General features: G+C 47.1%; 1 protein-coding gene across 1 annotated transcript in view; it reads left to right on the top strand.

Annotated features, from left to right (window-relative positions):
- The window catches only part of LOC137527276 (H-2 class II histocompatibility antigen, A-U alpha chain-like), a 55,131-nt gene extending 45,162 nt beyond the window's left edge, over nucleotides 1–9,969 (top strand). Inside the window, exon 4 of the mRNA XM_068247782.1 lies at nucleotides 9,568–9,969. Within this exon, the coding sequence (XP_068103883.1) occupies nucleotides 9,568–9,755 (188 nt within the window). The 3' untranslated portion in view covers nucleotides 9,756–9,969. The remainder of the gene's footprint in view (nucleotides 1–9,567) is intronic.
- The last annotated feature ends 15,577 nt before the right edge of the window (nucleotides 9,970–25,546 follow it).

Below are 25,546 nucleotides of genomic sequence, written 5' to 3'. Positions count from 1 at the left end.
CCTGATTCACAAAGCGGTGCAAACTTTTTCGTGCGCAAAGTGCAGCGATTTGCGCTATTGCGGACTTTTGCGCGCGCAATTAAATTGCGGGCGCAAAAGTCCGTGATCGCGCGAATCGCGGCACCTTGCACGCGAAAAAGTCCGCGAAAAAGTTTGCACCGCTTTGTGAATCAGGCCCATAGTCTATGAGATCTGCAGATTGTTATAATTTAAGTAGGCCTCAGTTATTTGGACTGAGTTAGTCAAAAAGGCTTGGAGTGCAGATCGGCCCTTTAAGGGGATTTTCTCTGAGAGAGAAAATCTGCAGTTCTGTCAGCAGAACTAGAACATACCAAGAAGCTGTTCTAGTACAAGGCCGCAGGTCTCCCTGACCTGCGCATGTACCGCCACTAGAACAATAAACATCAGCCATGTTATGTAAATATCCACATTCCTGCATATAGGTCAGAAGCCTCATTGATTATTAATCAAGTAGGTGTGTATGATGACACCACGAGTGGGTCCACCAATAGTCTGATCTAGGGGGTGGCGAAGATGATGTCATATTTAACTCTTTCCTAGTCAGTATTAAAGGCTGAGGGAGCTATGGGAGCTCATTCTGCTCTTTACTTTCGCAATAGCTCGCAAGGCTGACTGGGACCTCTAAGTATGTTTTTCCTTTCTGTAATCTGATATAATGTATGCTGTACATAGGTAGTCTAGATGTAACATAGAGTAGATACAAGAAGACCTGGGTATTTTCAGCAGGAAGATACTCACGCAGCTGTAACGCAACATGGAAGTCTGCTTTGCCAGGAGATGATAAACTGTATCTATCTGTATTTCTGTTACTTGAATAAATAACGTAAACATTGAAGAAGCCTGAGAAAGTCTATCTCCTGCTTGCTGTGTGGAGAGTCAAGTGATCTCACAATCTGTGAGACGGTGGTGTCGAAGCAAGGTGATATAGAACAGGTTCTAACACAGATCATCATACACACCTTGTTTAACTGACATTCATCTGCAGATCAGACAATCATCTGCAGATCTGAAAATCCATCCTGGTGGATCTGATCTGCAGATGAATGTCTGTTAAACAAGGTGTGTATGATGATCTGCAGATATCATAGACTATGAATGCATTTTGCAGGAACAGATCTTTTGCAGGAACTGATCTTTTGCAGATACAGATCTTTTGAATGTGTACAGCATCTTTGTGTGCAGCATCTTGCAAAGATTTCTGTCTGATGGGGAGTTCAGCTCCATAGAATAGACTGTGTAGGTATGGCTCTCATACTACATGGAAGGGGGTAAAATTGGTCTGTGATCTTTCATTTTCCAAAGACTATGGTCTGATGTGTGTATGCACCCTGAGTGTGTGTGTGTGTGGGGGGGCGCTTGGTGGTACCGGGCCTAGGGCACTGGGAAGTCCAAATCCGGCCCTGGTTCCGACAGCCACCCAATCTTAAGCAGATGATAGTGAGGACTGAGGAGTGCCTTAAATAGCCAAGAACAGAATGGAACATTCCCCTGCCGAGGGAAAAAGTGTGGGACTGTAAACACATCCATTCCACTGACAGGATACTAACCAGTTCAGCCTTCAGTCGTTTTCACTTTATGCATCCGAGCAATGTTCACCTCCCATTCATTAGCCTATAACTTTATCACTACTTATCACAATGAACTGATCTATATCTTGTTTTTTCCGCCACCAATTAGGCTTTCTATGGGGGGTACATTTTGCTAAGAGCTACCTTACTGTAAATGCATTTTAACAGTAAGAATAAGAAAAAAAATGAAAAAATTCATTATTTGTCAGTTTTCGGCCATTATAGTTTTAAAATAAAACATGCCTCCATAATTAAAACCCACGTATTGTATTTGCACATTTGTCGCGGTTATTTCACCATTTAAATTATGTCCCTATCACAATGTATCGCGACAATATTTTATTTGGAAATAAAAGAGCATTTTTTCCATTTTGCATCCATCACTATTTACAAGTGATATTTAAAAAGTTTAGACCCTTAGGTAAATATTTGTGTTTTTTTTGTTTTTTTTATAGTAATGTTTTTTGTTTTTGTTTTTTATTAAACATTTTATGTGGGCATTTTTGGGAGGGTGGGATATAAATAGTGTTTTATTTAGGGAAATATTTGTGTATTGTAATGTTTTTTTACTTTTACTTGTAGTTTTACTTTTTGGCCACAAGATGGCACTCTTGAGTTTGTTTCCATGACGTCACTCTAAGCGTACAATGTACGCTTAGAGGGACATAGCTTCAGAAAAAGCGTAGCTTCCGAGAGAAGCTGTCGCTTTTTCAGCGGGGGAGAGGAATCAGTGATCGGGCACCATAGCCCGATACATTGATTCCTGGGCTACCAAATCCGCGGCCGGGAGTGCGCGTGCACGCGCGCGATCGGACGCGCACGTGGCCTCCTGGACGTAGGTACTACGTCCTGGAGGCATAAATGGCTAATACCAGGTACACAACAGGAATACAAAGTACAAGGCACCTTTTCCTGCGACTCATCTAATGTGGTATACCTGATCATGTGTGCAAAATGCCCCAAAGGAATTTATGTGGGAGAAACAAGTCAACCACTGCGTGATCGCATGACACACCACAGATCCACTGTTAACAGCAGGAAAAAGGATATTACAAAATATACTGATCTCCCAATACCAACACACTTTTGTTTACCTGGTCACTGTTTAAGCGATTTTCGCGTCACTGTATTAATGGGGGGCTTCAAATCGGGAAACATGAGACTAACACAAGAAACTAAGTTTATACATTGGTTCAAAACTGTAGAAGATGGTTTAAACAAGGACTCTAACTTCTTGTGCTGGTACGATGGATTTTAAATGCCACAATTCTTTTAATTTTAATATCTTTTTATTCATTTTTGTGCCATATGCTGTGTAAGATGGTATTCACTGTCACTATTCATTTTATTTTTTTTTTATGTGCTGGCTTTAAATGCCACAATTCTCTTATGGCCCATACTCACGGGCTACAATTGTCGCCGCAACACACGGCGCGCGCTTGTTGCGGCGACAGGTCGCCCGTGAGTATGCGCCGTTGCACGGGCGCGCACCCCGAACTGTCGCTCGTCGCTGATGTCGCCAGGCGATTGAACTGCTCAATCGCCTGGCGACAGTTGCCGCCGCAACTCCGCCGCAACTGTCGCTAGTCCGCGTGAGTACGCGGACTAGCGACAGCAACCTCCATTGAGGAATACGGAGCTTCCGGCGGGCGAAGGAGGAACGTCCGTCACGCCGCTGGTCCCTCTTCCGCGTGTGTACGCGGAGGGACCTGGCGAGGAGCTGTCGCCGGCCTGTCGCCCACACGCTCACGTGTGCTGGCGACAGGCCCAAAAAGTTGCCCGTGAGTATGGGCCATTAAGCTTGGAATTAATGGTGCATGTAACCAGGCCAGTTACCATTTGAACTCGGAATTTACGATGTCTCCCCATCACCAGAGTCTGCTTTATGTCATGTTGAGGATTCTATTGATCTTATCAATTTAGCCAGGATGCCTGGGAAAGCCTCCTCAGTAACAGTTAAGGCATCTAATTACATTTATGTTTTCTAAAGAACGTTTCTCCTCTGTATGTCAGTGTATGTAAGCTGTGTTTTTCAGTTCTGGTCAGGAACCAGTCCGACGAAGGCTTTTTATAAGTCGAAAGCTCACTGTTTATCCATCTCTAAGTTAGCCAATAAATGGTATCATCCTGATTCAAAACTTCTTGCATTGTAACCAATATTCCCATTTTGGGGAAACACATTGAACTCAGTGAGGTATTGGAAACTATAGTTTTAGGAAAATGACAGACTTTCTAAAAATACCCATCACTAAATTCTCCTCTGGGGAAAACACATTTTACCCGCTCATTCCTACTCTTAAGATACTGCTCCTCTCTGTCACCGCTTCCTCTGGTTAACCTTAAAATACAGGCTCAATCCCAAGCCTCTAAATCTTACCTAAAAAGTACTCTCAAACATATCTCGACCATTCAATACACCAATTTCCAAGAACTATCCTAAAAGTAACCTAAGCTTTGCTTATCATCTTCTCCTATCACCCCCCCCTTCCTAATCACCTCTGCTGACTCCAACATGATTTCTCACAGGATTTTTTACAGGATTTCTCACATGTTTCTACTTTTCTCTAGAACTCTTTCTCTAAATCAGCAGTGAGCAATAGAGGTATAAAGAAAGTAATTCTGCAAACCTGGTCCAGGTTTTTTAAACAAAAACAAAATGTTCTGCTCTTAAAGATAACCTTGACATTTATTATATAGTACCCCAAAAGTGCAACTAGTTTCGCAGGCCATGCCCGCTTCATCAGGCAATAAACATGGGGACAAACAGAATTTCAGCAGTAGCAGGAGTAGGAGCCGGAGCTCTGAGGCGCTACTCCTGCTGCTGCTGAAATTCTGTTTGTCCCCTCGTTTATTGCCTGATGAAGCGGGCGTGGCCTGCGAAAAGCGTTGCACTTTTGGGGTACTATATAATAAATGTGATTACTATTATACAGACAGTCTTTCGTGTCTGCTTTATGGAGGTAAGTCCACTGCTTCCTCCAAGCAAATTTTAAAGGTTTTATCTACTGTCACAGAAGCCCTCGTGGTCAGACCGCAAATGGCCTTCCAAACGGTGCCAGCGCACGGATCGTGCGAACTCTAGTCACAGTCAATGCGCAGGAACCGTTGGGAATTAGCCGCAGACAAACCAGAAGGGAGCCTGTGAGATACGGGTAATACAACTTACACACGATTCAGGGTATCTGCCACCACCACTGGTAGGGGCCAGTGGACCCGATTTACTGACTAGTCCTGCGAATAAAAACGGTTAAACACACTCTATTCTGTCTAGCCAACAACAAACAAACAGTACCGTCTCTACTGAGGTATGGTTCAGTTGTGTGGCTGAGAAGCAGGGTAGCGGACAGTGAATGACTTGGATAAAGTCGTTTATTCACGGCAATATAAATAATTAATATATACAGACAATTATTAAAATCAACAATTATTAAAACAGTAATAGCCAGTATGAAATAAAAAGGGAGAAAATACTTAGGGTTTGTGGAAATATGTCCTTTTGTGGGAAAATCATCAAGTCCAAGCAAAACGGTTTCAAGTTCTTAAAGTTCTTTGTTCCAGAGATAGATTCAAAGTTCAGCAAGGTTTAAAATCCAAACAAAATGGAGGATGTCCTTTGTATCAGCTCCGGCAAGATGGCCACCACTTGTTCCTCACGGTGGCCGTGTGTTCATGAAGATGTTAAATGGAGGAACAAATTGCCCAGGCAGCTCATTCACTTTTAATGGAGCTGAGTTCAGAGGCGGGCTTCCAGAGTCGGCCCCCGGGCCGGACTATGGTAATCACATCTGGGCAGGGCTTCAGCAACCTCATAATCATGACATATTCCCTAGGCCGACCTACGCGGCCGGCACACAAATAATACTTGCATATTATCGATCTCCAGAACCTACCGATTAATATGATATCAAACTTGGGCATGTTTGCATGCCCGGTTAAAAAACGGTGGAATTCCCAGAGTTCTGGTTATGCCAGTGGCCCAAATTTAATATCAAAATACTCACAAGATCCGGACCAGCAGAATGATATAACTTTCACATTTCTCACCTGAACGGTATTGCTTAAACATGCTCAAAATCCTAAACTCCATGCTTTCTTATTGGGTCTTATATGGCTCCGGCCGGTCTGGGCAGAGCAGATTTTTGAATAGCCCCCTGCTGTGAGCTCATCCTGTCTTTTCCCAAAAGGGCAGAGTGAGCTCTTTGCTGGCTAATTAACATCTAAATGTTACCCCTCTGGCTTAATCAGCAAGTCACAGGGCCAGTCTTCCTGCCAGCTGCTAACAGGGGAAAAAAAACTGCCTATTTAAAAAAAAACAGGAATGTCAGTCTCTAATTGCTGGCCCGACTACAATCAAGGGCAATCGGCGCAATAAACCGATGGCGTTCTCGTTTCTCACGGCTGTTCCGTGACATCTACTTTTACCCTGCTGGCGCCTCTGTTCCCCGTTTGCTGTACCGTGTCCACCCTTGGTGGAGGGGTGATCTACCCCTTTTTCTGATCTACAGAGAGCGACTTCTTAATCCTGAGTGAGGACAGGTCTAATCTCCTCACCTGCCTATTAGAGTTGGGCCGAACGGTTCGCCTGCGAACGGTTCCATGCGAACTTCAGTGGTTCGCGTTCGCGTCCCGCAGGCAAACTTTTGCGGAAGTTCGGTTCGCCCCATAATGCACCATGAGGGTCAACTTTGACCCTCTACATCACAGTCAGCAGGCCCAGTGTAGCCAATTAGGCTACACTAGCCCCTGGAGCCACTCCCCCCTTATAAAAGGCAGGCAGCGGCGGCCATTACGGTCACTCGTGTGCCTGCGTTAGTGAGAGTAGGGCGAGCTGCTGCAGACTGTCTCTCATAGGGAAAGATTAGTTAGGCTTAGCTTGTTCCTGGCTGCATACCTGTTCTGTTCTGTGAACCAACCACTGCATACCTGTACTGTGAACCCACCACTGCATACCTGTTCTGTGAACCCACCACTGCATACCTGTACTGTGAACCCACCACTGCATACCTGTTCTGTGAACCCACCACTGCATACCTGTTCAGTGAACCTGCCACTGCATACCTGTTCTGTGAACCCACCACTGCATACCTGTTCTGTGAACCCACCACTGCATACCTGTTCAGTGAACCCGCCACTGCATACCTGTTCTGTGAACCCACCACTGCATTCCTGTTCAGTGAACCTGCCACTGCATACCTGTTCTGTGAACCTGCCACTGCATACCTGTTCTGTGAACCCACCACTGCATACCTGTTCTGTGAACCCACCACTGCATACCTGTTCAGTGAACCCGCCACTGCATACCTGTTCTGTGAACCCACCACTGCATACCTGTTCAGTGAACCCACCACTGCATACCTGTTCTGTGAACCCACCACTGCATACCTGTACTGTGAACCCACCACTGCATACCTGTTCAGTGAACCCGCCACTGCATACCTGTTCTGTGAACCCACCACTGCATACCTGTTCTGTGAACCCACCACTGCATACCTGTACTGTGAACCCACCACTGCATACCTGTTCAGTGAACCTGCCACTGCATACCTGTTCTGTGAACCCACCACTGCATACCTGTTCTGTGAACCCACCACTGCATACCTGTTCAGTGAACCTGCCACTGCATACCTGTTCTGTGAACCCACCACTGCATACCTGTTCTGTGAACCCACCACTGCATACCTGTTCTGTGAACCCACCACTGCATACCTGTTCAGTGAACCTGCCACTGCATACCTGTTCTGTGAACCCACCACTGCATACCTGTTCAGTGAACCTGCCACTGCATACCTGTTCTGTGAACCCACCACTGCATACCTGTTCAGTGAACCCACCACTGCATACCTGTTCTGTGAACCCACCACTGCATACCTGTTCAGTGAACCCACCACTGCATACCTGTTCTGTGAACCCACCACTGCATACCTGTTCTGTGAACCCACCACTGCATACCTGTTCAGTGAACCCGCCACTGTATTCCTGTTCAGTGAACCCGCCACTGCCGTCACTACACAAACAGCTGTTTACGGTGCGTTACACGGTGAGTTTGGTGTGTCAGTGTGAGGCAGTACCTTAATTACACTACCTGATTGATGTATACACATGCAAGATGTTTTAAAGCACTTTAGGCCTGGCATTCAGTGTGATTTCTGCCCTTAAAACGCTGCTTTGCGTCAAATCCAGATTTTTCCCGGGGACTTTTGTCGTGTATCCCACTCCGTCATGCCCCCCTCCAGGTGTTAGACCCCTTGAAACATCTTTTCCATCACTTTTGTGGCCAGCATAATTTTTTTTTTTTTCAAAGTTCGCATCCCCATTGAAGTCTATTGCGGTTCGCGAACTTTAACGCGAACCGAACCTTCCGCGGAAGTTCGCGAACCCGGTTCGCGAACCTAAAATCGGAGGTTCGGCCCAACTCTACTGCCTATATAGTGGTTGCCTTTGTGGTAACCCATGTTTGTGAGTATACTCTTCTCACTAATTATCTTTACTAATTTTATGCTGAACATACTACACTATATTGGGCTCTTGGTTTTTCTAACCTAGATTGTGTAGCTAAACTCTCACACTACATGGAGGTGGTAAAATTGGTCAGTGAGCCAATCAAAATTGAAGGTGTGTACCAGGCATGACTGTCATAGTTTGCATCCTACTGCTGGGTTATATAAACAACATGTGATGGGGGTAGAGATGGACTAGAGAATCAGCAGTAATCATTAATAACATACACATGTCCACATTTTTTAGTCTCTTCTGAATTCCATTAAGTAAATGTAATGAATAGTGACATGCCAGCTGCGGAGGATAGCAGTACCACCGCAGCTGCTTCTGGTTCTCTGCCTGCCAGTCTCCCTGCGCCTCGGGCGTCTAGCACGCCGAGGACGGGTGTGGGGAGTAATCGCATGTCGGCTGCGGTCATTGCTGGGTCCCTGCCTGCTGGTTTTTCCGCGTCCCAGGCGTCTAGTACGGCGAGGACGCATGTCTCTACTGTTCTCCAGGGTACATTAGCGCGTGCGCATGCTCACCGTCAGGATCTTTATGCCAGGAGGAGGCGCGTCAGCTGACCGGCTGGTCGGCTGACGCCAGAGGGCACGCTCGCCGCTCCTGATTGGCTGAGGCTGGCTGCTGGGCGTGCCTTGAGGGTCTCCTCCGCTTCTTAAGCCTCTCGGCTTCACTTGCAAGTTGTCTGCTGTCGTGAATACTTCATGTTAGCGCTCAGACCTTAGGTAGTTCCGGTGTGCTTTGATCTGGGAGGAAACCAGGGATTTTGCACAAGACTAGGAATTAATATTACTACTGTTATTATTGCTTGATTATCTGTGTATGACTCTGGCTAGTTCTGACCAATCTTACTCTCAGCGATTCTGTACCTCTGCCCATCTGATCCTGTTGCCAAACCTAGCCTGATTACCGTTCTGTCTCTGTCTCCTGATTTTGTACCTCTGCCCATCTGATCCTGTTGCCAAACCTTGACTGATCCTCGTTCTGTCTCTGTCTGACGATTCTGTACCTGACCTGTCTGTCTGTTGCCGATCTGATCTGTCTGACCATTCTACTCTTACCAGGGACTCTCTGGTGAGAGGTTCAGTACGGGTAGTGCCCACCAGCTCCTCTGGTGAGGTAGTGCAAATACTGCCAGTACTACTGTTACACCAATCACTACACTTAGTGCATTAAAGTGTGATTAGGTTACGTCACTTCTTAGTGGCATATTAGCATTGCTCAACTAACACATCTGTATCTATATATCTGTATTATTGGTGATTCTGCAGATCATCATATAATCAGGTATATATCTGTATTATAGGTGATACTGCAGATCACCTGATAATCAGAAACTTTGTTCTTGCTAACACCAATCGTTACAGTAAACTGGGATAAAATATTTTCCAAATGCTTTGGTATTGAAATTTGTACATCATATGAAAAATATTTTCTATCTGTTTTGTAATTATATTAAGCTATGAATTTGCTTCCACAGAAGCTGTGAAGACTAAAGTCCCATCAGAGATGTTGGAGAGTTCGATCTGGGTGGTTGAACTTGCTGTTGGGATCATCATAAGTTTGGTCTCAGTTTTTCTGATTATGACAGCAATGAGATCCAACCCAACACACAGGAGGAGAGGAAACGTCCATGTGACCCGATCTCTGCTGTCCAGGGAAACATAGCAAAAATTGCCTGACTTCTACATTTCTGTGTACCGTAAATATCAGTGGTTTGACAGAAGTGGATCCAAGACACCCTCAGAACATCTGTGCCATTATCAATGTGGACAAATTTGTTGGAAACATGTCTCTGGAATAACTTAAAACTGACAAAATCAACTGGCAGCTATCATTGTCGTTAGGTATAAAAGTTTTTTTATTTTATACATTTATGCAAAGAGGGAGATACTGCATGCTTGGCAGTTGGAAACAGCCGTTATTTCCCACAATGCAACAAGGTTCACGAGCAGGAAACTGTCATGACCATGGTCCTGACATCACATTGTGGGAGGTTTACACCACAACATCAGCCACACCCCCCCCCCCTGCCCCCCACCAGATTTCTCATGGGAAAGGGGATATCAGATACTGATTAGGACGAGGTTCAGTCCTTGGCTAAAGTTTCTCCTTATGTACCTCTGCTTCCTCAGCTATCAGTGTAACAGGGGGGTTCTATCTGGTTTGGTGTGTGTGTGTGGGGAGGGGGGGAGGAGGCCTGCTTGGTTGTCCTCAAACCTACAGTAGGAACTATTAAGTAGCAACATGCTGTTTCATTTTAAAAATTGGTTTGTGAATCACAGAGAGCTGTGATTTACAATGTGTCCCCTAGACAGTCATTACATGTGATTTTGCATGAGTTTTCCGCTATCTGGTAAACCGCATGCAATTCAAACAGGTGCGCTCCTTGCCCAAGAAGGGCTGCTTCTTTGTTTTTATGTGCTTGTTTGGACTTTTGTAGGTCCTCTTTTTAATGCTATTCCATTAATAAATGTGGAATTTGGATTATTTGTGAAGTACTTTTCCCCCCCTAAAAAGGTAGCAGCAGATTTACTTAACCATCAGCTGTGTTAACTATTCAGTCAGTTGACAGTACCAACTTCCCCTAAACTGATTAGCATCAGGGCCGGCCCGCCCATGAGGCGGGGTGAGGCGGGTTCCTCAGGCGGCAGGAAGTGGAGGGGCGGCACCAGATGACGTGGCTGTGATAGCGGGGGGAGCCAGAGCCGCGGTGAGGGCAGCCCGACCTCTCCCTCCCTCTCCCCGGGCCGCTCTCCATGCTCCCCCCTCGGACTGCAGGCAGCAGAGTTAGCGCAACTTTACTGGCTCACCCATGCCTGGCCACCTATACTCGGGGGGGACCTATAGCTGGCTACCTATACCGGGGGGGGGGGGGGGCACAATTTTTACACCCTCGCCCTGGGTGCATTTTAGCCTAGAAACTGCACTGTTGCCGCCGGCCTCCGAGTCCAACGACTCAGAGCTCTGCAGCCTCTCCTGTCTCCTCCAAGGCTGCACGCTGGTGACGCTGCCTAGTGCCTAAGCCTGCTGATTTGATGGCGGCGGCTGCCGCCCGCTCTGCTGCCCTGGCTGCGGCTGATTGTCACGGTCAGTCACTGAGCTGCGAGCGCCGCCGACGTGACCATGATGATGATGAGGCTGGCTGGCTGCCGCCGGCCGCCGCTCACTGGCCCAGCGCGAGATCCCTCAGATCCGAGATGGAGCATGCCCGCCGCAGACCGCAGCCGTCTGTCCCCTGCCAGTGCAGGATGCATGCTGGATGCGGATGCCTGCCCTTCGCCGCCGCCAGACCCGGAGGGAGACCCAATCCCTGGTGAGTCAGTCACTCACTTTGCTGCGTCACTCAGGCTTTCCTTCACGGACACGGTCGGTTGTGTGGGGGATGTAATGTTATGTAGAAATATTGGGGGGGGGGGCGCCTTTACGATCTTTGCCTCAGGCAGCAGAAAGTCCAGGACCGGCCCTGATTAGCATATTAGAAGAATATTTTGTTCATCACTATCCAAAATTCAGGAAATGAACATGGCTGTTTGCATCATTATGAGCACATCTGCTCTTTTCCCCCCTGCGAATGGTAAGAAAATATTTTCCATCTTTAATAAAGTTGAAAATTGGTTAAGGCGGTTCAATAGATGGGGTTCAGGTGGGAAGGGGGTTTAGGGTATGCTTGGTTCAGGGTATATTATAGGTTCAGGGTATACTTCTGCTCGCATCTTCATGAAAAAGGTTTTGGGTTTAAAGGGAACCCGAGATGAGAGGGATATGGAGGCTGCCATATTTATTTCCTTTTAAACAATACCAGTTGCCTGGCAGTTCTCATGACCCTGTGTCTCTAATACAGTTAGCTATAAACCCTGAACAAGCATGCAGCTGTTAGGAAACCTGCAATTCCTTGTCCTTCCTGTGGATGGCATCTTGGACTGTCTGGCATATCCAACACTTACCACTAGATGTCCTCAGCAGGACTTTCTCTGCATTTATGCAGTCAACTGCAGTAAGCCTATTTAAAGACTCCACCCTGCTACAGACTTTGCCAGAGCTTCAGTTAGGATTAGGCCTCTGCTAGCTGCCTGAACTCCTGGTCCCATTGCCTCTTCCTGATTTCCCTGGTCTGACCTCTTGAATGTTTACTTACCTGTCTTTGGATTCTGATTCTGTACTGCATTGCTCTCCTGGTTTATGATATTGTGCTTTGTCTCGACTTGCTTTTGGTTACGATTTAGTACTGCATTCTTGGATCTGTATATTGTGTATATATTCCTGTCACTTCTAGTTAGTCTTGTATGGTGTGTGTGTGTGTGTGTGAAGTTATTCACTGTGGTTGTATTGTTCATACTGACCACATTTCACTGTTGTATATATTTATTGCACTTTTCAATAAACATTATTGTTGATATCTGCTGTCTCATCTCCTGTATGTGCTGCACAGAGTGGTCACCAGCTCTGCTGTCAGTGAGGTTCAGATCCGGTACTGACTCAGGTTTTACTGGATTAGCCATATGCTTGTTCCAGGGTTTTGACTCAGACACTACTTACACCACAAGATTATCAGGGCTTCCAGGCAACTGGCATTTTTTAAAAGGAAATAAATATGGCAGCCTCTATATATATCTCTCACCTCGGGTTCCCTATAAGACAATAAGAAGTTTGATATAAACAAAACTGAGAAATTAGTTTTAGTGATTTTAAAGCATGAAGCTTAAATATAACATTTGGAAAACGTTTACACACAGGTAGGATGTAGTACTTATATACATGTATATGTGACAATGGATAATTTAACTTTTATAAAATAATATACCGTACACTGTCCATAAAGGCTGAAGAAAAGTGGAAAACCCCAAAATAAGTCTAGGCAAAAAAAATTGTTTTGCGTAATTTTTCGCAACTACGGCCATACATAATTTCGATTTGTAAATTCAACTGATTTTGTGTAATCACTCATAATTTCACATCATTTCCTGCCGACTTTAGAAAGCCCCCATACAAGCTATTGTCATATATCAAAGTAAGGATTTTGCAAAAAGACCTTTGTACTTTTTGAGAAAATCACTTTTAAAGGACCACTGTAGTGAGAGGTATATGGAGGCTGCCATATTTATTTCCTTTTAAACAATACCAGATGCCTGGCAGCCCCTTGCTGATCTATTTGGCTGCAGTAGTGTCTGAATAACACCAGAAACAAGCATGCAGCTAATCTTGTCAGATCTGACAATAATGTCAGAAACACCTGATCTGCTGCATGCTTGTTCAGGGGCTATGGATAAAAGTATTAGAGGCAAAGGATCAAAGGAAATAAATATGGCAGCCTCCATATCATTCTTGCTCCAGTTTTAAATTTAAGTCAGAAAAATGACAGTTTAAAAACCATTTTTACTTTGCATTTTTTAGAAGATATTTTCTGAAAAAGAACAAGGTCTTTTTGTGACCTGTACCTGCTATTCTCCTTAACATATGTAACAATTTTGGTGACAATAGCATGTATGGGGGCTGTGCTGCCTGTTAATCCTTAAAGTCAGCACAAAATTACACAAAAATGACGCAAAATTTACCTGAAATTCCTGTTCCTGATTACAGCAGATTAACTTAATTACGGTTCTCCCTAAAATTTCGAATTACGATTTTGCATCGCAATTGCCAATTTTGATGATGGGAAATTACAACTATGCGCATTTTCTGTTCATCACTAATCTGGGACGGATCTAGACCAAGTTGCGCTTGGGGCAAGGTCAGGTTTTTGCGCCTGAAGGTCAGGATTTGGCACCTAAACTGCCATTCCCCATCCAGTTTTGGCGCCTAATGGTCAGGTTTTGGTGCCTAAAGATCAGGTTTTGGCGCCTAAACTGCCATTCCCCAACCAAATTTTGCCGCCTTTTTAAGAATTCAACAAACTGCGCCTGGGGCAAGATACCCGTCTGCCCCCCCCCCCCTAGATCCGTCCCAGACACTAATCAGGATGTAGTGACTGTTAACTAACCAACCCCGTCACTGCCACATAACGCCAGTCCTGCACTCCCTTCACTGGCTACCTATAAAACGGAGGATCCTATTCAAGATCGGCCTACTGACATTTAAATCCCTGAATAATCTGGGCCCTGGATACATGAAAGATATGTTGCAGCTATGTAGCAATCCCCGCATTCTCAGATCCACAGGTTCTAATAATCTAGTCATACACAGAGTCCACTTGGAAACGTTTGCTCCCAGAGCCTTCGGTCATGCTGCCCCTACGTTTTGGAACTCCTTACCTCAGCAGATGAAGACAGCTCCATCTCTGGACGTGTTTAAATCCAGACTGAAAACCCCCCTGTTGAGTTTGGCATTTGCAGAAATAGAACTTTTGTTGTGTGAATACTTCATCCTACTATCAATTATTGATTCTGAGAGAGCCTAAGCGCTTTGAGTCCTTTGGGAGAAAAGCGCAATAGGCATGTTATTGTTATTAGTGAGAGCTGTTGAATGGTCAGTGAGTTGGAGGTTGCGCAGTCACATGCAGCATTCATATCAAGAACTTCTATTTCATAAATCTAAGGAAGCCCCATTTATTAAAAGAAGCCCTCACTGTGGTGGCTGCATATGAGTGTAGTCATGGATCAATTCATTTACTGAACCCTTTTGAAAACCCCCTCTATATTCCGATATGAACCAGTTGAGGGTGGCAAACTGTTACTGACACTTTTTACAAACTCCAGGCCAGCTTTGCTGCATCGCTTATGTTCTTATTAGTAGCTGTAGAGTTTTGTACCATGGTAGCCTTCAGTTAAAGCAGGACGTTTTGAATCAGGATGATACCATTTCTTATTCTTTTAAGTTACCCAATAAAAGTCATCATCCTGATTCAAAACTTCCTGCTTTGTTTGTGTTCTTATTGCTCTCCAACGTTGGTTCCTGAATCCCACTCTAAAGCTCTGTACACATGCTTGTGGATTCTGCCCAGGGCCAGATTTCTGGAAAGGCCACAAATGCCCGGGCATTGGGCGGCTAGAGCCCAAGGGGGCACCTGGACATGAAAGAGGAGTTGGTACATATACAGAGGAGGCTGAAAATGAGGAACAGCACAACAAAAAGGGAAAATGATGCTCAAGGAAGCTGTTCATGAAAGAGAAGGGCTGCATATATGGATGATACCCATGGAAGAGGCAGCTGCACATGGAATGGGAGGGGTGCTGCTGCTCATGGATGATACACATGGAAGAGGGGGCTGCACATGGAATGGGAGGGGGCTGCTGTACATGGATGATACCCATGGAAGAGGCAGCTGCACATGGAATGGGAGGAGGGCTGTTGTACATGGATGATACACATGGAAAAGGGAGCTGCACATGGAATGGGAGGGGGCTGCTGCTCATGGAAGGGGAACCACAACATACTTGGCCTAGGGGCACACAAAGTATAAATCCGGTCTTGGTTCTGCTGATAATCTGCCGGGTGTACAGTGGCCCTTGGATCCTCCTTGGTGCATCAGTAAACAGTCCGTCTAGCAGATTGACTCAGCCAAGCATTGTTCTTATGCTCACCCTGCCCATTCCATCCTGCTCCATCGCACACTGATTGATCGGCCCTCCTCCCCCCTGCATAGCAATAGAACAACTAGAGGCTAGCGACACATCTGTACAGACTCAGCCTCAAACTGTCCCGAGGGATATAGTCCTGATCCCTTCTGGTGACAGTCCTTCCTTCTATGTGTTTATGAGGTGACCTATCAAAGAAATTGTCCTTCTGTAAACCCTACATACCTATAGAGCTTTTAGCCAGCAACAATAGAAAGCTTTTCAGAGGTCTCTCATCACAGCCTGTGTGAAAAAAATGCCTTATTTATCAGCTTTTGTAACAGCTTGGGTCGGCATCAGGGCTAGAGCTGTATCGTGTAGATAGGTTCAACTTCTATGTCACTATTTGCAGAGGAATGGTTTACTATTTGTTTCTGCATTGCTCAAACACACTGCTTTCTTGCAGATCTGAAGAAAAGGAACTATACTTTTTCCTGTACTAGCATGCTCCCCCCCATTCAGAATGAGTTTTTCTGGCTGTAAGCTCTGTTTACTTTAGACTGCATGAGGCAGACAGAGACAGAGAAACACATAGAGCTGCAGCTGATTAGTTATTTACACACATGTGAAGCTATATTTCTGTTTTCTATCATTCTGAAGATATTTCAGTCACAGGATTACAGACAGTGAGGACTGTTTCTGTATCCTGGATGTGCTGGGTACAGTCCTCCATAGTAATGCCCACAGTGAAAACTGTTCTCTGTAAATGTCATAATTTCTTCACATAAAAACTTGAAAAGATGAAAAACAAGCCTTTGTATTGCTATTAGCTAGGAATTACTGGAAATATATGTGGCATTTAGAATTTTAGTTAACTTTGATAGTTGTCCTTTAAGTAGACAAAACTCAGGCTTGGATGGTTATGGCAGTGCTGTGATGTTCGGGAACTCGTAAAATAATTAGTCTAAGGGCCCGTTTCCACTTGTGCGAATCTGCATGCGTTTCCTGCATGCAGATTCGCATAGACAATACAAGTGGATGGGACTGTTTCCACTTGTCAGGATTTCTGAGTGTTTTTCTGTGCAGAAAAAATCTGCACGGCAGAGCCATCAGAATTCACAAACCGCATACCGCTATGCAATTCGCATACAATGTATTTAATAGAGAATTCGCATGCGGTTTTTGCATTCAAATTTTCATGCGAATTCGCACGGTATCAATGGAAAAGCACACAGGCACTGCCATGGTTACATTCACATACGTCGTCATCCATGCGTATTTGCATGAAAATTTGCATACACCCGCATGCGAAATTCGCATCCGCATGCAAATTTTTACCGCGGCGATTCGCACCGCACAAGTGGAAATGGGCCCTTATTATATATAGGCCAGGAGCAGCACACAGTATATAGTACACTGCTGAGGATCAGCCTCGTTGTCCTGGCAACCATAGGCCTGGTGATATGTGGTATACTGTGCCGAGTATATGGTTTCTGATCTTTGCACTGTCTTTACTGGGCTGTAACTGTGAAAATGCATTGAAGCCAGTCATGCGATGCTAATTATTCATTTCATAAACCTTTGACACACCTTTATAGGAAAAATCCCTGCAATAAAGTAAAAAAAAATGTAATGATTTCCTTGTTTTGAAGAGTAGATTTTGTAGGTGGTGCCGGTTATTCTTGCTAGACATTCCATAGAAACTAAATAAATAAAGGCATCATCATGCTATATAACACAAGGCCAATGAGCGTGGCTATAAAATGTTGGGCCTTCCAGTGAAACCTTGACGGTGCCCATCTTTCTACTGTATGTTGTGCAGCCACCACTTTCCACCAGTAAGAAGCGTGACCACCATTCCCTGACCACAGAAAACAACTTCTGCCATAATTTCTGCACTTTAATATTACTGTGGCCATTATACCCCCCCCCCTTCCTTACACACACACATACACACACACACACACACACACACACACAAAACTGCAGAGTAGCACTAGGCCGGGCCTACTCCTCAGACACCAGAGAGCAGACACCAGCTCTAACTCACTCCCATTCTGGCTTTCTTGTCTGCCACTTGACATCACACAATAAATGGCAAGACTCCAGTAGTGGGAAAAGTTAGAGCAGGTGGCTGCTTGTGAGAGAAAGGGGTCAATAAATATGCAAATAATTCTGAGTAGATGCAGAATTATCTACATTTTTTATGCAGTGGAATTCCATTGGTGCATTTTCATGCTGCATACATTTGCATTATGCTGCATGAACTAGAAATTATTTGCATGATTGACCATCCCTTACTGGCAGTGGAGCAGGTAGTATAATTACAGTTCTGCTGCTGTACTCTGCAATCTTGGAGGGGGGGGGGGGGGGGGAGGAAGGGAGTACCCATGGGAATCCTTTGGATTGCGGGGCTTGTGTCTATAGGAGTCTATAGGTCACAACAACTGTGGCACCTACTTATAGTGTTGGCGTGGCCATACAAAAAGTCATCTTATCTATCTTTTTATGTAAGTGTATATTTAAAGAGACACTGAAGCGAAAAAAAAATGATGATATTATGATTTGTATGTGTAGTACAGCTAAGAAAAAAAACATTAAGATCAGATACATCAGTCTAATTGTTTCCAGTACAGGAAGAGTTGAGAAACTCCAGTTGTTATCTCTATGCAAAAAAGCTATTAAGCTCTCCGACTAACTTAGTCGTGGAGAGGGCTGTTATCTGACTTTTATTATCTCAACTGTAATTGAACTGTTTACTTTTCCTCTGCTAGAGGAGATGTCATTACTTCACAGACTGCTCTGAAAGACTCATTTTGAATGCTGAGTGTTGTGTAATCTGCACATATTATAGAGTGATGCAATGTTAGAAAAAACACTATATACCTGAAAATAAAAATATGAGAATATTTTCTTTGCTGCTAATCTTCTAGTAATTATTCATAGTACACAACCAATTCATTATATCATATATTTTTTTTCGCTTCAGTGTCTCTTTAAATCTCATCTGAGACAGCCTGGACCAAAGAATGTGAGACATAATAGGTGTTTGATGTGTGCCATGTGACTGAACCGTGTGCCTGTAATAAGTCATACACACACTGTGTAAACAGTACATACTTGACGTCCCTCCCTAGTGCTGCTCACATTTGTTTTGCTGTTGATGTACAGCTGACTTTAATTGGAAAAAGCAGCATAAAATGAAAAAAATGTCCCCTATGTTGAGTAGACAAGATACAAGAACATTTATCTCGCGCTTTTCTCCTGGTGGGCTCAAAGTGCCAGAGCTGCAGCCACTAGGAAGCGCTCTATAGGAAGTAACAGTGTCAGGGAGTCTTGCCCAAGGTCTCCTCACTGAATAAGTGCTGGCTTACTGAAAAGAAAGAGCTGAGATAATAGTAATGGTAATTACTTTTGTAGCTGGACCTGCTACAATAGCTGACAACTGGTATTGGTAAAAGTGGGAGGGTTTACATAGTACCCAGTGATGTCACAAAACACGGAACAACTAGGATTTTTGTAGAGCATAAAATGATTTGCGTATTCACTTATGACAAATTATGAGCGTAACTTCTTGCTCATGTGAAGCTGAATACTTTGAAATTACTTCTGTTATACGATGACAAATTTGTACCTGGCATAGTTTTTCAGTAGAGGAGTTTTTAGCCCTCCAGCTGCCACCTTATAATCAGTAGCAACAAACCAGAGGTGGCTGAGAACCAGCTATGCACGCAAGCCTATTAAGCGGTAGTTGGGCCTTTTTTGGGTTGAGCAAGGCGGGTCACCACCTGGGGGGGAGTGGTGGAAGGCAGTGATGCTCGAATGTACCAAAATTCGATTCGAGTACATTCAAATTCGGGTCCGGGGCAAATTCGGATTCGAATTCGATTGCGATTGCCGAATTCTATTCGAATTCGGGTTCGTGTTCGATAACAAAATTTGGGTAAAAATTCGTGTTCGCGAATTCGGATGCGTGTTTTTTGTAAAGGGAAATCACATTTAAATAGGTGTAATAAAAAACAAAAAAAAATGTTGGAAAACTTTTTTCTGCATTTCTGTTGTAAAATTCTATCTTCAACCCCAGCATAGCTAAATTTGTGGCGTAATAGCTAGTGGCGCATGGCAGCAGCGCATAATTCTGTGGACCCTGGCGGTGGGAACACAGACAGCAGGAGGATAAATACAGCAGCAGCAGAAGCAGAAGGAGGAGTGACGTGTGGCAGCAGGCAATGTAACAGGGCCATGGTACTTAGCGTTGGTAGTACCACGGCTGTAAATAAAGACAGCAAGATCAGGAGATTCCGGACAGCAGTCATGAAGCCCACATTATGTCCAATGCACAACTGGGACAGCACAGTTTTCAACCCAGACACCTCAGAATTTTTTTTTTTTTTACAACAGTATATAGCTATTGTAGTGGCGTAATAGCTAGTGGTGCTTGGCAGCGGCGCATAACTCAGTGGACCCTGGCGGTGGGAGCACAGACAGGCAGGAGGATAAATTCAGCAGGAGGAGGAGTGACGAATGGCAGAAGGCAATGTATTCTGTGGACCCTGGCAGTGGGGACACAGACAGTAGGAGGATAAATACAGCAGCAGAGGCAGGAGGATTGACGTGTGGCAGCAGGCAATGTAACGGGGCCATGGTACTTAGCGTTGGTAGTACCACGGCTGTAAATAAAGACAGCAAGATCAGGAGGTTCCGGACAGCAGTTGTGAAGCTCACATTGTGTCCAATGCACAACTGGGACAGCACAGTTTTCAACCCAGACACCTCAGAATTTTTTTTTGGTTTACAACAGTATATAGCTATTGTAGTGGCATAATAGCTAGTGGCGCATGGCAGCGGCGCATAACTCAGTGGACCCTGGCGGTGGGAACACAGACAGGCAGGAGGATAAATTCAGCAGGAGGAGGAGGAGTGACGAATGGCAGCAGGCAATGTATTCTGTGGTCCCTGGCGGTGGGGACACAGACAGCAGGAGGATAAATACAGCAGCAGAGGCAGGAGGAGTGACGTGTGGCAGCAGGCAATGTAACGGGGCCATGGTTCTTAGCGTTGGTAGTACCACGGCTGTAAATAAAGACAGCAAGATCAGGAGGTTCCGGACAGCAGTCGTGAAGCCCACATTGTGTCCAATGCACAACTGGGACAGCACAGTTTTCAACCCAGACACCTCAGAATTTTTTTGGGGTGTACAACAGTATATAGCTATTGTAGTGGCGTAATAGCTAGTGGTGCATGGCAGCAGCGCCTAACTCTGTGGACCCTGGCGGTGGGAACACAGACAGGCAGGAGGATAAATTCAGCAGGAGGAGGAGGAGTGACGAATGGCAGCAGGCAATGTATTCTGTGGACCCTGGCGGTGGGGACACAGACAGCAGGAGGATAAATACAGCAGCAGATGCAGGAGAAGTGATGTGTGGCAGCAGGCAATGTAACGGGGCCATGGTACTTAGTGTTGGTAGTACCACGGCTGTAAATAAAGACAGCAAGATCAGGAGGTTCCGGACAGCAGCCGTGAAGCCCACATTGTGTCCAATGCACAACTGGGACAGCACAGTTTTCAACCCAGACACCTCAGAATTTTTTTTTGGTTTACAACAGTATATAGCTATTGTAGTGGCGTAATAGCTAGTGGCGCATGGCAGCGGCGCATAACTCAGTGGACCCTGGCGGTGGGAACACAGACAGGCAGGAGGATAAATTCAGCAGGAGGAGGAGTGACGAATGGCAGCAGGGAATGTATTCTGTGGTCCCTGGCGGTGAGGACACAGACAGCAGGAGGATAAATACAGCAGCAGAGGCAGGAGGAGTGACGTGTGGCAGCAGGCAATGTAACGGGGCCATGGTTCTTACCGTTGGTAGTACCACGGCTGTAAATAAAGACAGCAAGATCAGGAGGTTCCGGACAGCAGTCGTGAAGCCCACATTGTGTCCAATGCACAACTGGGACAGCACAGTTTTCAACCCAGACACCTCAGAATTTTTTTGGGGTGTACAACAGTATATAGCTATTGTAGTGGCGTAATAGCTAGTGGTGCATGGCAGCGGCGCCTAACTCTGTGGACCCTGGCGGTGGGAACACAGACAGGCAGGAGGATAAATTCAGCAGGAGGAGGAGGAGTGACGAATGGCAGCAGGCAATGTATTCTGTGGTCCCTGGCGGTGGGGACACAGACAGCAGGAGGATAAATACAGCAGCAGATGCAGGAGAAGTGATGTGTGGCAGCAGGCAATGTAACGGGGGTGGGAACACAGACAGGCAGGTGGATAAATTCAGCAGGAGGAGGAGGAGTGACGAATGGCAGCAGGCAATGTAATCTGTGGACCCTGGTGGTGGGAACACAGACAGCAGGAGTATGAAAATCAATTCAGTGCTGCGTAATAAGTTGGCGCTTTATAAATACTGTAAATAAATAAATACATACATAAATAAATACATTCATAAATAAATTCATAAATAAATAAATGAATTCATAAATAAATACATAAATAAATAAATACAGCAGCAGGAGGAGGAGAGACATGTGGCAGAAGCAGGCATGTCTTGCGGGCCATGGTACCTAGCGTTAATACCACAGCAACTAAAGAAAAACCAGGCCAAATTATCAGGACCCAAGGACTGAAAGTTGATGTCAAAGAATAACTCCCAGGCACCTCATGTCCTCCTGTCGCCGACAACAGGTGCCAGGAACGTGCCTTCAATCCAGGCCTGGTTTATCTTAAGGAATCCAAACCTGTCCACGCCCTCTGTGGACAGACGAGAGCGCTTCTCTGTGACCATGCCACCGGCATGAAGCACCTCTCGGACAGCACGCTGGAAGGGGGGCAAGACAGAACTTCCAGGGCGTACTGTGCAAGCTCACTCCAGATGTGCAAGCGCTCCACCCAATACTCCATAGGGTCCACAGGCTCCGCGCTGCCGGTGTCAAGCCCACTGAAGGACCCTATGTATTCAGCCACCATCCGGGTCATGCGCTGGCTGTGACTTTGACAGGAGGTGGCTGCTGCACGCACCTCCTCTCTCGGCTGCTCTACCGTCATGTAGAGTGCCAGCGTCAATGACAGCAGGTCTCCTGGGCGACTGACGCTGCTGCTTGCCGCAGGCACCGGCCTGGTTGGACAGGGACAGAGGGGGTGGAAGGCTGGGGGAAGGCTTCCTCCAGTCGCCAAACAAGGATCTCCTGCAACTCCCTTGTTCGCTGTTCACGGTCTCTAGCAGGCAGAAACTGAGCCAACCTCCCCTCAGCCTTGGATCCAGGATCATGCTGATGCAGGCGTCCTCCCTCGCTTGCATCTGCTTGACCCTGGGGTCTGTGCGCAGGCAGCGCAGCATGTGCGCTGCCATGGGGAACAGGGCGGACCGTGCAACAGAGACATCAGGGTCACGGTCCTCCTGCTCCTCCGACCCCTGAGCCTCCTCTCTCCACCCTTGCACCACTGCTGCTGCTCTCCGCTGTTCCCCCTCAGCAGCAACGTCCAGCACCTCCAACTCCTCCTCCTCCTCCTCCAGGGACTCAAATACCTGCGCAGCAGTGGACTGCACAGGCGGCTGCTGTTCTAGCTGGTTCAGGGCCTCCTCTCCCAAATCCACCATAGAGCCAAGTGCCCTGTCCAGCAGACAAACAAAGGGCACCCACTGGCAGAGGGATGCCCGATCCTGGCTCACCAGGTTGGTTCCCTGCAGGAAGGGAGCCAACACCAAGCAGACCTGCTGCATCTGCCCCCACTGTGCGTTGGTGAGGAGCTGGAGTTTGGTGGTGCCGGCGAGAGTGCCATCCATGATGTACCGGTTGACAGCCCTCCTCTGCTAAACCAGCCGCTCCAACATTGCCAGGGTGGAGTTCCAGCGAGTTGGCACATCGATGACAAGGCGGTGTCGTGGCTGGCCCTCGCGCTGCTGGATTTCTGCCAGGTTTGCTGCGGCAGCAGCTGAGCGGCAGAAAGTGCGCACAATTTTCCGCGCCGATTCCAACAGCTCCTCCATCCCCTGATAGGTGCGCAGGAACTTCTGCACCACCAGGTTGAGGACGTGGGCCAAGCAGTGGACGTGGGTCAAGTGTCCCCTGCTGATGGCAGCCAGCAGGTTGGCAGCATTGTCGGACACTACCAATCCGACTCGGAGGCCTCTGGGGGTCAGCCACGTCTTCTCATGCTCCCTCAGGTAGCGGAGCACGTTGGCTGCCGTCAAGCTGTTCTTCCCCAGGCTCACCATGTCCAGCAGCGCTTGGCAGTGATGTGCCTTAAAGGAGTTGTCAGGCAATTTTTTAATAAAATAAACGCTACTTACCTGGGGCTTCCTCCAGCCCCAGGCTCCCAGGACCTCTCTCGCCGCAGGCGCAGTACAGAGCGACCTCCAGGCCGCTCTGACGTCATCGTCGGGGACCGGGTCAGAGCTCCGGCAAACGGCTGCGGGCAGAGCTGCGGCGAGGGAGGTCCTGGGAGCCTGGGGCTGGAGGAAGCCCCCGGTAAGTAGCGTTTATTTCATTAAAAATTGCCTGACAACTCCTTTAACGCTGATGCGGTGTCGCTTGGCGGCAGGAGCTGCTGCTTCTCCTCTGACCCTGCGCGGTGGCACCACATAGTGGGCGACTGGTGCCGCTGCTGCCACTGATGCGCCCGAGGGTGGACCTGCTGCTTCCTCGCTCTGGCTTTCCACCAGGCTGACCCAGTGGGCCGTAAAGGACAGATAGCGGTCTGTCCCAAAACGGCTGCTCCATGAATCCATGGTTATGTGGATCTGCGTACTCACGGTGTGATCAAGCACGCGGACCACGTTCGCCATGGCAAAGCGGTGCAGTGCTGGGATTGCCGTGGCGGCTGGGGACTTGCCACTCCGGGATCCAAAACTGCAGCAGCGCTCTCATGTCACTTCCCTCCTGCACAAAGGAATACGGCAGGAGCTGGGAGCACATGACCCGGGCAAGCAACCCGTTCAGCACCCGGATGCGCCTGTGGGTGGGAGGCAGCACCTTGGTCACACCGGGGAATGACTCGCTGAGCAGGGTGTCGTTGCTTGCCTGCACGGGAGGATGAGGAGGCCACTGTGGAGGGAGCTGATGAGGCCATTGAGGACTGGCTGCCCGGGGGGGGGGGGGGGGGGGGGCAGTGGGTTGCTGCTGCTGCTGTGCTCCTGCTGCTGCTGGATGGGCAGGAGGGTGGGATGCTGCTGCTGCTGAAGTCTGTGCAGTGGCTGTCTGGCTCTGACCACTGCCTGCACAACTGTCCTTGAGCTTCATATACTCACTATAGTCACTATAGTCCTCAAAATGTTTGTTCTCTAAGTAGGTCTGCAGGCACGAGGTACTCAACTTGAGGAGATCGCAACCTCTGCTGAGACTGACACTGCAACTGTTGCAAATTGCACGGGTTGCGTCCACTGTGCACTTAGTGAAGAACCGCCAGACTGGGGACTTCAACTTGCCCTTCGAGCTTGAGGGCTGGGGATTTTTTGGGCCCTTGGAGGGTTGTGTTTTTTTCTGCTTGCTTGGAGGTTTGCTGCGGACGGTAGCGGCTGAAGCAGCAGGCTGTGGCTCCGGCCTTCCACGCCCTGTGCTTGCCGCCTTGCTGCTGCCACGCCTCTGCGCCAGAGACACCTCCTCCTCCGATGACGAGCTGCCTTCAAGCAAGTGTGCTGGTGGTACTGGTGGTGGAGGATCCAGCATGTCATCATCATCCCCAAACATGTCCTCTGAGCCCGCCTCAACCACATCCTGTACCCCAAAATCCCCTGCATCACACCCCTCCTCATCAGCGCCAACCACAAACTGCTCCACCTCCAACTCCTCCTCCTCCTTGCATGATGATGTCCCCATTATCTCCTGCTCAAACTTCTCCACAACATCCCTGTACACGGCTGCAGTCACTGGGGTGAAGACCAAGCTCAGTGAGGGCAGGCTGGTCAATGGGGTCACCTTGACCTCTGCCTGCTGCGGACCGGAGTGCTGGTGGTGGTGCCACTGG

This window comes from Hyperolius riggenbachi, chromosome 8 (genome assembly GCF_040937935.1).
Source record: "Hyperolius riggenbachi isolate aHypRig1 chromosome 8, aHypRig1.pri, whole genome shotgun sequence".
In the NCBI taxonomy this organism is placed as follows: domain Eukaryota; kingdom Metazoa; phylum Chordata; class Amphibia; order Anura; family Hyperoliidae; genus Hyperolius; species Hyperolius riggenbachi.
Note: the sequence above shows the minus strand (reverse complement) of the source record. Positions and strands in the feature narration are given on the sequence as shown.